This window comes from Canis lupus, chromosome 4, assembly GCF_003254725.2.
Source record: "Canis lupus dingo isolate Sandy chromosome 4, ASM325472v2, whole genome shotgun sequence".
Taxonomy (NCBI): Eukaryota; Metazoa; Chordata; class Mammalia; order Carnivora; family Canidae; genus Canis; species Canis lupus.
Genome location: NC_064246.1, coordinates 35264421 through 35277523, shown reverse-complemented (window position 1 = coordinate 35277523; position 13103 = coordinate 35264421). Strand labels below are relative to the sequence as shown.

General features: G+C 64.6%; 1 protein-coding gene across 3 annotated transcripts in view; it reads left to right on the top strand.

Moving 5' to 3' along the window:
* The window catches only part of ANTXRL (ANTXR like), a 31136-nt gene extending 25375 nt beyond the window's left edge, over positions 1-5761 (top strand). For 2 of the 3 annotated variants that reach the window (XM_049109108.1, XM_025434432.3), the window contains 4 exons: positions 626-664; positions 1672-1758; positions 2483-2560; positions 5294-5761. In XM_049109108.1, the coding sequence (XP_048965065.1) occupies positions 626-664; positions 1672-1758; positions 2483-2560; positions 5294-5503 (414 nt within the window). In that variant the 3' untranslated portion in view covers positions 5504-5761. The remainder of the gene's footprint in view (positions 1-625; positions 665-1671; positions 1759-2482; positions 2561-5293) is intronic. The other variant, XM_049109107.1, reaches the window with a different exon arrangement.
* The last annotated feature ends 7342 nt before the right edge of the window (positions 5762-13103 follow it).

Genomic DNA, 13103 nt, shown 5'->3' with positions numbered 1-13103 from the left:
TGGGGCTGGAGGGCAAAAAGGTCACCTGCAGGGGTGTGGCAAGCAGAGCCCCAGCAGAGGACAGGCAGTGGCCCCAGGGGGGAGCGGGGCAGACACCTGGCTGCTGGGTTTGCTTGCCAGGCCCGGGGCCTGAGCAGGTGCAAGGGGAGAAGCAGCAGAGGGAGGCGAGGACAGAGCACAGCAGCAGGACAAGGCGTCCGTTCCCCTGCTGCGAGGGGTGTGCGGGCACGGAGAGGGCGTGGGCGCTGCCATCCCACAGGGGAGGCCGGAGAGGAGGAGGGCTGCGGGTGGGAGGAGGGGGAGCAGGTGAGAGCTCCCATCTCCCGTTATGGACAAGCTGCTGACCTAACCACTGGCTGGTTTCCTCTGCGGGGAAGGACCAGGCGCCCAAGGGCGTGTCTCCCAGCCCAACCTCCAGCATGTCCCGCCCCCTGATGCCCGGGGAGCCTGAGGCTCAGGGCGGTGCAGCGGCTGGGCCGAGACCCGCAGGCACGGGGTGGCAGAGGGCTTCCCGGAGCCCCCTGCTGTGCCCCCCCCCCCCCCGGCTGCTGAGCAGGGCTCCTGTGTGACATGGAGCCGGCCCCGCACGCCCCCAGCCCGCGCTCCTGTCTCTTTGACATTCCAGCCTTGCAAGGAGCTACCAGCAGTGCAGATAATACAAAGGGTAAGTCTGCCGTTGGGCCTGATGGTCAGCGTGCCCGGCACCCACGCCGACCTCTGCCCAGGGGCTCCTGCTGCCTGTGGGACCCTGCGCCCCGGCCCCACCACCTCCCAGCTACCTGTAGAGAGGGCAGCAGAGGGGGCCTGGGGAGGACTCGAGGACCCTAGCCCTTCCCCAGTCAGCGGCGTGGCTGCTCCAGGGCCTGCGCCCCGAACCCACACTGGAGGTAGTCTGCAGCAGCAGGCACAGTGACCCAAAGAAACGGGGCTTTGTCACTTCCCCACAGACAACGTGGGGCACTGCTGCCCCAGGTCTCATGTGAGTTTTTGGGAAAAGAGCCTCTGGCCTCAGGACCAGATCCCCACTTCGGCTCTGGTATATGTCTGGCTGCATTTCTTTGATCTCCATCCCTGTCCCCTGGCAGGAGAGGGGCTTGGCTGGGGTTGGACGTCAGGGACCGCAGGTGGGAGGTTGGAGGGTGTGTTACCTGGCATCCAGCTGTGAGGCAGGCCCCGCCCAGGTGAGCACAGAGCAGGGGCAGGGGAACAGGTGGCGGATCCCCAGGCAGGGGCCCAGGCCAGCCCCAGGAGAAGTAGTTGGGTGGGGACACCGCGTCCTGAGCAGGGCACCTGAGCCTCTGAGCTGGTAGGACACAGGCCTCCCTGCCCGGGGTGGTTCAAGGACAGGGTGGTGTCACCTGCTGAGAATGGAGCTGCCTGGGTCAGGTGGGTGCAGCCCGGTGCCCTGCACGTGCCCCCAACAGCCCTCCGCACCCACAGGCCCGAGTAGGCTTCACCAAGGGCAGCAGAAGCCGTGTCTGCAAACCAAAGCAGTTTGCTTGTTGCCCCGTTGAGAACACTGTCATCTGCAGGCTGCTGCTCGTTGGTCCTTGCAGGCTCCCTCACCCCGTTTTGAGTGACGAGTGTTTGACAGGTGCTGGGGCAACAGATGCCCTGTGTCTGCACCAGAAAGCTGCTGACCAAGGGGTAAAATGTGCGTTCTTCTCCTAGGAGCCCATGGGCAGATGTGTACAACCACCTTGCCCCACATTTATTGTCCCTTGTGCTTGCCAAGGAGGTGGGATGAGACGGATAGAGGTAAGAGGGGCTCTGGGGAGGGTGCTGTGACCCCCAGGCTACGCTGAGGGATGGGGCACAGCCAGGTCATGCATCCCATGAACCGTGGTTTTGAGGGAGACGCACTTTGTCACTTTCTGGGCACTGACCTGATCCTTTGCACCAGAAAGGGCACTTTCTGGGCACTGACCTGATCCCTTGCACCAGAGGGCAAAGGGCGTCGCGATCCTGGGGCCCAGGGTCCCCCTTTGGGCAGCCCTGGGTTTGCAGATGCGGATGGCTGGCTGCAGCCCACCCCTATTAAAAGTACCCAGAAATGCCAGCGGCACCTGTGAGTGGGAGTCTGCTGCGCAGGGTGAGGACAGAGCTGACGACATTGTCCTCGGGGCTCAGTGATGTGGGGAGACCAGGGCCTCCAGGAGGTCGGGGCCTGAAGGAGAGGTCCTTACGCCGGGACCTGCCAGGGCCCCCCATCCTTGAGGGGCTCCCGGCCCTGCAGGGGGCCCTGAGCACAGGGCTGGGGAGGCCCGGGTGCGCAGGATGAGGGGCACGTGCTCCAGGTCCCAGGGTCGTCTGTGACAGGCAGCGACACGGGCCCCAGGCCCTGCCCCCCATGGGGGCTGCGAGGCGACCTCAGCGTGTGCCCATGGCCAGGGCGCTCCAGGGTGTCACGCCAGGGAGGCTCCACGCCTCTGCAGGGCACCCCATGCCTTGGAGCTCCCTCACGGCCACGTCTGCTTTTCAGGGCAAACTGGACACCTTGTGTGACTTTGTTCAGTGCTGCAATCAGATGCCGTTGCTGTGGTGTCAGCCCAGGAGCAAGGTGAGCGGGCCCAGGGGTGCTCCCACGGGCAGGGGCATGTTTGCTCTTTGCCCATGACAGCGGCACGCTGGGTCTGTGGCTTGGGGCCCGTGTCTGGGCATCTGCCGACACAGGAGAGGTGGTGCCCTTGAGCTGTCCAGGCCAGTGCCGGGCTCCGCACTGGGAGCTTCTGACTTTGAGTGAGGGACTCGGTGTGTTGGGCTGTGGAGGGGGAGGCAGGGCCCTGAATGACCTGGGTGCTCACAGCAGTCGGTGCTTCTACTCCTGTTACAACGTCCAGACAATAGAGAAGCTCGGGGAGCGTATGTGTGTCCACTGTGCAGTGTGTTAGATGTGCGAACAGTTCTCCGCATCAGTATCTTACTCTCAGAATAAGCTGATCACAGACCTCAGGATGAAACAGGGCTGGACACAGAGGGGCCTTATGATGCATCCACGGGGAGGAGCCTCCTGCCACTGTGCCTTGGGGGCTCCCCAGGGAGGGGCGTGTGAGGACGCTGGGCAGGGCTCTACCCCTGCAGGCAGGCTGACCTTGACCCCTGTGCAGCCAGGGGCTGTGCGAGGGTCTCCAGCGATCACTGGGATGGTGATGCCAGTGGCTCCCCCGACCACATCCACAGCTCACAAGGTCGCACGCACACAGGCCGGAGCCTGTGCGGGGAGAGATGTGCATTCCTCGTGCAGCAGCAGCAAGCGCAGTGTGGAGCCGGTGCTCCAGAGCACCAGCCGTGGGGACTAGCAAGAGTGGCCTTTTGGGGGTCCCAGCGAGTCCCATGGCACTGAGCTAATGTAGGAAGTAGCTGGTCATTGCCGAGAGCAGCAAGTGGTCGGGAGGCAGAGAGGAAAGAGACCCCCCCTCACTGAGCCCCAGGCCACCTGCACCACCAATGCGAGGTCCCTGTGCCCTTCCGGGAGCCCCAGACCCCCGGGCCCCTCCTCCTCCCAGCCACCCAGGGATGGGCTTGGCGTAGGGGAGAGGATGGCCCTCGGCACAGGGTCCCCAGTCCTCTGATGAAGTCAGGTCCCACAGCAGTTCCTAGGTCTAAAATAATCTGTTCATGTTCTGGAGTAAATGAGCAGAAATAGAGGAGCTAGAAACACAAAAGATATCAATCTGTCCTCACAGCAGTGTACGAGGCACACATGTGACACAAGTGTCCTGACCTGTGATGAAAGCACAAGCTTTTATCACTGCTGGAGGAGGAGGTCTGAGAACTTGGCAGCCTAGACTCCATTGTAGCTCCACCCAGAGGACCTCACAGGCTTAGTTGTGCTTTAGTGGAATTGTGATGAGCGTGCTCAGGGAATTTGCTCAAACTGAGTTTAAGTTCACGTTAAAAAAAAAAAAAAAAGTTTCTTTTTAAGATTTTTAAAAATTTATTCATGAGAGAGGCAGAGACACATGCAGAGGGAGAAGCAGGCCCCCTGCTCTATATCAGGACCCCGGGGTCACACCCTGGGTCGAAGGCAGATGCTCAACCACTGAGCCCCCAGGTGCCCCAGTTTAGGAATTTCCTTTTTTTTTTTTTTTTTTTTTTTTTTTTTTTAGTTTAGGAATTTTTGATGTGACCCTGGGGCGGGGTGATGAGCGTCCCACCAGATGACTGAGGCCCTGCCCATGGGCCTGAGACAGACTGACCACAGCGTCACAAAGGGATGCAGCCGCAGTGCTCAGGGGCCATGGACCTGAGTGTCCCCCGTTTGGTTCCGGAATGTGGTGTATAACAGGCGCCATTTGGGAATGGGTGGGCGTGGGCGTGTGAGACGGAGAAGCAGGGACAGCGGCCCCGGTGTCCGCAGCTCAGGGCTGCTTGGGTGCGAGCTGGGAGCCTGGGGCTGGGAGCACAGCTTGAGGTGGGAGCTGGGGCCCCTGCCGGGGCCGTGATTGTGTGTGGACGGGCCTAGGGGCATGCAGAGCCTGTGGGTACTCAGGGAGGGGAGCGTGGACAGGCCACTGGGACACAGGTGGCCCAGGAGGAGGGATGGGGGCAGGGCAAGGCCCTGAAGCTGAGGAGCCCTGGGGGGGAGGAGGCGGGGCGGCCCGGATGGCCGGTGGCGGAGTAGAGGTGAAGTTGTGGATAAACAATCCAGCGACTTGCTGGACGCAGACAGTGGGGACTCCCCAGGGTGCTCACCGTGCTGCGGGCCATGTGGCCCGGGCGCTCTACGATGGGCAAGGAAAAGCAGGAACACTTGCTTAGAAAAGACCAAGTGTGTGTCCTTGAGGCTCTGTAGAGGCTGCCCAGGGAGTGACAGGCGGCCAAGCCCTCGGCCTCGCTGTCCTGCCGGGGGCGTCCCCGCGAGGGGTCCTGACCCCTCTGGGCCTGTCGTTGGCTCCACATCCTAGGGGGTGCACCGCTGGGCTGGAGGCGCCCCAGGTTCCTTACGACCTGAGCCCCAGGGCTTTGAGGTACGATGCTCTGGTTGTGTTGCTCCCTGGGAGGGAAAGCCTGGCTGTTCTGAAGGGCTTGTCGGGGTTCTTCCAAGCATCAGTTGGGGTCACAGCAGCCTGTGCCCTTCGTGACTCACCCGGCCCCCAGCCGACACTCCGGGTGAGCGAGCACAGGACAGGTTTACAGATGCACCCGGTGCACCCACCCCATGCGGGGACTGGGGGGACCAGCAGGGCCGCCCACACCCGTCCAGGCTATGGTATCAGGAGCATCGTGGCCCGGCCTGCAGGCAAGTGCGTTGACAGTGGCTGCTCAGTGACAGTGTCTCCTCTTCCTGCAGCGCCGGTGCTTCAACTTCAGCCTCCAGCCCTGCAGGCGCCTGCCCTGTGGCCCCAGGATCTGCCTCCCGGCCCCCCAGGAGTGCTTCCCCCTCAGCAGCTGCTGCTCTCGGTACCAGCCCACCCCCCGCATCTGCTCCCGGCTGCCCTCCAGGATGCTGCCCCCGCCCCGCGCCCTCTGCGGAACCGCTCTGTCACTCCCGCCCCCGTAGCCCAGCCTCCGACACACCAAACCCCCAAGATTATTAAGAGCCCTTTGTGCACTAAATTAGACACCTGTATTGAGTCTTGGTTTACAGTCAGCGGAGCTGGAATTAGTTGCTGTTCCGCACAAGCCTGTTGCCTGCAGAGCATCGCTCCGCTGTCTGTAGTGCTGCTGCGGGGACACGGCTCCCCCCGCCCCACGGCCTGTGACGCCGGGGGTGGGGGCCAGATCCTGCTCTTCGAAAAAAAAAAAAGCCCCCAACGTCTCTGAAATATGAATATGATGCTGTCTCCTTCTCTAACGTTATGCAGAGTTTGACTAGTCTCACCTCCTTCACGGCACGTTCCCAGGTAGCCGGGGTGGGTGTCCCATGCCCTGAATGTGCCCTAGACGGAGACCAGCACGGAAAGCTCTGCGGCTGCCAGGCGGCAACTCCTTGCAGACACCCTGAGGTGTCGCTGAGCCTGTAGAGCTGCCCCTGCCGTCCCACCAGTCCTCCTACCCCCTGTTGACAGGAGATGAAAGTCCCTCCGCCTTCACCCTCCCATCCTGGCTGGTCGTAGTTACGGTTCCGGGTGGAATTCCTGGAGATGAGTGTAGGTCACTATGTCAGGCTGGGGTTTGTAGTCTGTATGGGGTTGACGGTCATTCTTTAAGAAATAAAAGGTTTTCTGGTAAGGCTGGTGTGTGCGTGGGGGGTGGCCGTCAGGGCGGCCCTGCGGAGCCCGAGACCCTGCAGCCGCGGCGGTGCCCCCCCACCATGGTCCCCGCCCCGCCTGGTGTGTGTCCGCTGCCCGGCAGGACAGGACGGAGCCGAGCAGCTCTCGCCACTTGGGGGCTCTGGCAGCGCGTCCGTTCCCCGCAGGCTGGTGTTGGGCTGCCCTGGGTACTGACGCCGGGCTCCGGGGGCTCCCGCACCTCGAGATGCAGGATGTGGACGCGGAGGCTTCAGCCCGCGGGGGGTGGGGGGGGACCCCGACGGGGGGAACCCCTGGGAGCGGGCTGCCCTCCTGGGGCGAGGACCCCTGGGGGCGGGGTGGGGCCGCCCAGGGATGGGGGCACCCAGGGGTGGGGATATCCTAGGGGCGGGGTGGGGACCCGGGGCGGGGTGGGAAGGGGGGGCGGGGTCTGCAGGCCACGCGCCCCTGAGCCCACAGTCGCGGCGTCCACGGCGGCCTGACTGCGGGGCCTCGGAGGCCCGGGGGGACGCCGGCCGCAGCCGCGGTGCGGGACACGCGGGGGGCGCTGCGTGTGCGGACGGAGAGGGAATTAGAGCCACGGCGGGCCCGGGCCAAGGGCGGCCGCTCGGTTCTGCTGCCGGTGGGCAGCTGCGGTCGCGCGGACCGGGACCGGGATCAGGACCTCATGGAAGCCAGGCGCGCGTTCACGGTGGAGGACGCCAGCCTCGGCCTCGCGGCCGCGGGAACAAAGCCCGTCGGTGCCCGGTCGTCCCTGAGCGGACGGGGCCGCCCGGCCCGCGCCCTGAGCCCTGACCCTCGGGCCCTGAGCCCCTACCCCGCGCCCTGAGCCCCGCCCAGAGGGTCTCAACCCACCCCCCAACGGTGTGAGGCCCGCCTAGGGCGGCACCTGCCATGGCTCCCGGGGCTCCGCCCGCAGAAGCAAGGGTGACATTCTTCTTGTCTCCGAGCGAAGGATGCAAAGCTCAGACGTTCCCTGGATGACACTTGGGGTCACGGGCGCAGACCCCGTTGGCGCAGAGTGGACGTGCCTGCCTGGGCCCACGGAGGTGCCTCTGCAGCCAGGGGTCCCCGCGGCGCGGGCCTGTGGGAACGTGCCCCAGCCAGCTCCGCCCTCTGGCACTTGAGGCCGGGGCAGCCCGCCCGACGGCCTGGCACTGTGCGGGCTCCATCCCCGCGAGCCCCGCCGGCGCGGCGCGGGAGTGAGCGGAGCTGAGCCGGGCCGGCCGCCGCCTGCAGCTGTGCCTGGGCGACCGGTACCCTCCGCTCCTACCGCTGCTCCCACCGTCCTCAGCTCCCTGATGCCCCAAGAAGGGGCCCGACCCTCAGGGCCGCACCTGCCACCACCTCCACCCAGGCCACCTCGTCTAACGCAACCACGGGTCTCCCGCCTGCGTGTCGTGAGTCCCGTTTCGGTGGGAGGACGCCAGTCATGTTGGGACCCCCCAGGGAGCTCACCTAACTATGTGATCCCCTTAGAGCCACGTGCTGAGGCGGGTGCCTGATGGGGGTACAGCCCAGACCGCAAGGGCCATTACCAGCTGACGCTCCCGGGTGTCCCTTTCCAAAGGCTGGCTTCTGGAGGACACGGCCCCGTGAAGACACCACGGCAGGGACAAGCCCGGTGACCGCAGGCAGGTCACTCTCACCTCTGCAGAGACAAGGCTGTGTGGAGGCTGCACGTGGTGATGTGTGTAGTGACCCGCGCACACGATGCACACCCGTGCACACGCACAGGCACACGCATGCCGAGGGCTCCCAAGGGGCAGCTGGGCATGACAGCTTTCTAGGAATTTAAGGCAGGGCCGGGTGCGGACCAGACTGCTCAGGTCCGATGGCCAGATCAGGAAGGGACCTCAGGGACTCCTCCTTCCCTTTGACAAATGAGCTGAAGACCATGGGGGCCTCAGCTCCTGTGGGAATCTGGGGGCTCCCATGACAGACACAGTGCCCGGTATCGCGCGCAGCCCGTGAGCCCCAAGGTGACCTGGATTCTCTGTGCAAACACGCAGTTCCTTGGAACTGGAAATCGGAACCTTCACCCTTCCTTCCCACGGCCACAGGTGCTGGGTGGGCATCCCCGGGACGCGATCTGGCCCCCGAGCAGAGGCTGCGGCTGTGAGGGGCGGAGGTACAGGGCAGGCCCATTGTCGCAGGGGCCGGGCGGGCGCCCACTCCGGGCGGGCAGGGGCTCAGTGCGCGAGGCCCCTGGGCACCCAGGGCACAGCAGGCACCGGCGGGGGATGGGCAGTCCTTGCAGGCTTCCTGCCGCCTGGTAGCCTGGGCCTCAGGTGCCCGGTGCCGACTGACAAGGTGGGGACAGGTCAGCGGCCGGGGTGGCAGGAGGCTGTTCCAGGAGATGGCGCTCACAGCTCACAGTCGGCCACCAGCCCCATTTAAGAACCCGGTTTAAAACCTCAGTCTCAGTAGAGCCACAGAGAGCTCAGGGTCACCACGCAGTTGACTGCATGCCCATCGTGTGTCACTGTCACCCGGCAACGGTGACGCGACTTCGCCCTTTTCTGCAGATATGTCTTGGGAACGTGGAGAAAGAGCAGAGTACTTGGAGGGGAGGGGCCTGCAGTGCCCTGACCCCTCGGCGCACCTCCAAGCCCCAGGCCTCGCGCAGACACGCGTGACCCCCACAAGGCTCCCGTTAGAGGAGTGGACCAGGCTGGGGCCCGCGAGTGCCAGGCCCGCCCATGTCGGGAGCTGCTGCTGCCCCAGCCCAGCCCCCGCCCCAGCACCCGTCTGCCCTGTGCCCCCCAGGACCTCGCGCCAAGGACTGCTGCTGCCCCTGCGCACCCCGGCCCCAGGCTCGGCCCGCCCAGCACTGTGGCCTTCCTGCCCAGGCCAGCTGCCTCCCCGGCCCCAGGCTGTCCCCTCCCTCTCGCCAGCACCCAGCTTACTGACTTATTACTCCCGCCTCTTGGTTTTAATCCCGTGGGGGCCTCTCACCCACAGTCATTCCTTCCAGCCCAGGCCCAGGGCCCAGCACCCATGTCATCTCACTCCTATAGGCTGCACTTCTCTGGCCCCGTTTCTGCATCACACGCTTGAGGGAACCTTCTGACCCCAATGGATGGAGCCAGATGTTTGCCTCTCCTGTGCCTGTCCTGGCCTTCTGGAGGCTCCCGGGGTGGGGGTGGGGTGGGGGACACACATGCCCTGCAGGCTGGCGCCCACACAAGTTCACACCCACCCGCCTCCGCTGAAGCCTCGGTGCCAAGCATGACTTTTAACACAAATTCCAGACAAAACAATAAGAAAAGGCGTTTCCTAATTGCCCCAGATGTAAGAAGAGGAGGAGGAGAAAGAAGAGGAAACTTGACGTTAGGTCAACTCACCACAGCGAGCGGCTTGAACGCCGAGCGCGAGATTTATGAGTCAAGAGTCAGGGCCCGACGAGCTGAAGGCCTCTGTGTGCAGGTGCGCAGAGGACGGGCTCTACTCCCTTCTGTGTCACCGCGGCAGGGGCCATGCTCCCCATCTTCATCCCTGGCCCGAGCGGGACACGGAGAGAGGCCATGTGGCCCAGGCTCCAGTGGGAAGTTAGGGTCCCGGGTCAGCAGTGTGGTGGGCATGGCGGGGAAAATCTGACCTGAGACGCTGCTATTAAAGTCCATCTGGTTCTAACAAACAGAATCCACCAGGTTCCAGCAAAACCAACATAATCCTGTCCCCCTGGGGACACCTCCCCCCTACCCCCCGCCCAGGGTCCTGGGGGCCTCGTGGAAAACATTTCCTGCGAAGATGAGCTCAAAGGGGAAAAAAAATCCTAGGTTTCTACCCAAAGAGAGCCCGCAGATGAGAGAAACAGAGACTCAGAGCCCAGAAAGTAGAGATAATAAAGCAACCTAAAAAGGAAATTAAAATCAGAGTGTGTGAAATGTTCAAGCAAAATTTAAAAAGAAACAAAAACTACAAGGACAAGAACAACTAATTATGAAAATGGCAGAGTTTAAAGATCAAAGTTTTAAAGCAGCATTAAATTAGAAATGTAATGTGACTTGACATAATTGAAGCGGAAAAAAAATGGAGTAATTGGAGAGACGGATCTGCAGATGCTGGTCCTGCCGACCGAGATGGAAACCAGAAGCGGGAAATTAATAAACAAGGAAAGAATGAGAAGCTGCAGCCACCGCAGCTCGTTCCTTCATCCCCAGTGGTCAAAGGCTGCAGCGAAGGCCCTGAACGCCAACCCACAGGGGAACAAAGCCGCGTCTGCTGACCCACCAGGCCTGGGGGCGGGCGGAGCAGGCACCTGGAGGGAAACCCACCCAGTGGTCTGCTAAGAGCGAGAGTCAGCAGACTCTCCAGAAGGTTCTGGAAGGACGGAGGGGGCTGATCAAGGACGGAGAACCAGCCTTCTGGATGGGACAGGCCGAGTCCCTGGGTCTGTGCTCAGCTGGCCAGAGCAGCCCGGTGCCTGCCCCGAGGCCTGGCTGGGGGAGCGTGGCTGCGGCGCTGCTGGCAGCCCCCGCGACCTCCCCTGACCTCGCTCCTGGGGCGCACTGCCCTCCTGCTGACAGGCCAGCAACCCCTCCACCTGCTGTCCTCTACCCTTGCAGTAACCATCACAGCCCTGTGGGCGGGGTGTGGGTTCCCCCCAGCTAACGTTGGCCCCACGCATGTGCCCTAGCTCCCGCTCCCCACCCGCTTTCCCAGAAGCTGGCCTCCCCTCCCTTCTCCCCTGCCTCTTCTCTCCTCCTCCTCCTCCTCCTCCTCCTCTTCCTACTCCCCAGAGCACTCAGCTCGCTCAGCTCAGCACCCCTGCCCTAGAATTGCCCTCCTTGGCCCACCCCACCTTCCAGATGAGGCCCCCTCTGCTCCGGTTGCCCTCACACCCACGCCCTGGCCCCTGGGCGCCCCCCGCTACCTGGCTCCCTCCCACGCCCTCCCATACCCCCCTCAGCTGAGTGTTGGCACAGAAGCTCCCGTCACCCTCTGCCAGGAGCGCACTCTGCGGCTGGCCCCTGGCGCCCCACAGGAAGATCGTAGCCCCCGAGAAATCCAGCTCAGCTGGGCTGGACGCGGGCACCCCCAGAACCGGGCCCGCCTCTGGCAGTCTTGTGGCTGGTGGGGATGGGACACTGTCAGCCTGAGTGCAGGGGGTCGGGCGGCCGGTGCAGCAGAGCAGTCACCACCACCACCACTCCCCACCCCCCGTGCGGCCCTGACCCTCCTGTCGCGCCCAGGCCGGGGCTCACTCCGCTGGGCTCAGGGTGGCTCCAGGCAGCCTCTTCCCGCCTCGCCTGCTGACACCAGGGCCATGGCTAGCCGAGTGACCCAGGGTAGGGGGCGCTCGGACGGGGTGGGGCACATGTCCCCAGGGCTGAGGAAAGGCCCTCAGGAAGGGGAAGTAGTCACAGGGGCACAGCGGGCACAAGTGGGCACAAGCAGGCAGGTGACAGGCTCCAGAGTGGACCTGGGGATGACACAGGATGTCAGATCCCCGGGTACATGGGACCCAATGGATGACCCAGGGACCCTGCAGGAGCAGGTGGGGGCCCCAGGGTGTCCTCTCTGGGATGGGAGGTGCCCAAGTGACTCCCGAGGGCAGCCATGGTTCAGGGCCCCTGATGAGGAGTGAGGGGCACAGAGAGCCCAAGAAGGAGTCCTGGGGGCCACTTGGGGGCACTAACGAGACTCGAAGGGATGGCAAGGGTGCTGGGGGTCCCAGAAAGGCAGCCAGAGGTGGGCTTGGGACAGAAGGTGAGGTCCTGGCTGCGGGAGCTCAGGATGGCCGGGAAGACAGTGCAAGCGCTGTTGGGGCCTGGTCCTGTCGGGGGCCCCCTGGGTCACTGTGCACGGAGCACCCCTCCCTCAGTCGCCCTCGGAGGGCCAGGTGGGTCTGCACCGATCCCTATGGCCAGTCCTGGTCCCCGCGTCCGGCCTGGCTCTCCGGGCTCCTCTCCGGGCCGAGCACGCCGGTCCTCCCCTGGGGTGCCTGCTCCTCCCAGGACCTGCTCCTCCTGGGACCTGCTTCTCCCTGGGGACCTGCTTCTCCCCGGGGCCTGCTCCTCCCCAGGACCTGCTCCCTACACACACACGCTCACCGCAGCGCAGGCACGTGCACCCGGGCTGGACAGCTGAAGCCCTGACCAGCCCCACCTGCGGGGACACCTCATCCTACCCGCGGACGATGGGGATTCTGGGCCCCCAGAGCCGGGGGCAGCCCCCTCCCCAGGCCCGACCGTCCCTGCCGGTGGCATCGTGCAGTGCTGTGCATAGCCACCCTCTGGGTGCCCCCGACCCCCCAGCGTGTGCACCCCCACCCGCACATCAGAGGAGCAGCCTGGAGACGGATCGGAGAGCCGGGTGGAGACTGAGGGTCGGTAGGCCAGGGGCTTGTGCCTCAAGGGACGCAAGTTGCTCTGAAAGGTTCCCTGGCCCTTCCCTCAGGGCAGCAGGGCTCCCAGAGGCCCCGGGGGAGGCTCCGCAGGGCGGGGGCCCAGGGCAGTCCGGCTGAGAGCAGGTAGAGAGAGCAGCCATGGAACATTCTGGTCAGGGGACCCAGGGAGGGCCAGCTCCAGACAGGGAACAATCATCCCCTTCCCTGGGAGCTGGGCCTCCCCTGGGCGGCAGGGTCCCCCCCCCCACCCCGGGCGGCGGGGTTGCAGGAACTGGGGTCAGGAATTGGGGCACGGAGCGTGTGTCCCCCCCGCAGCGCAGGGACTGCACCTGACCCCGGGGTTTGAGGCCGACAAGGACGGTGGGGTGGGGCTCGGGCAGCCGGGCCTGGCGGGAGCTCCCCTGCTGCTGGCGGGCCTGCTGTCCTCCTTCCCTAGGGAGGCCCCGGTGGAGACGGACACGCGGCCAGCGAGCTCTGTGGGCCCCGTGGGTCCCAAGGCTGGGACTGGGTTTTCCTGTCCACAGAACAGCCCAGCCCACGCCCTGGCAGAGGCG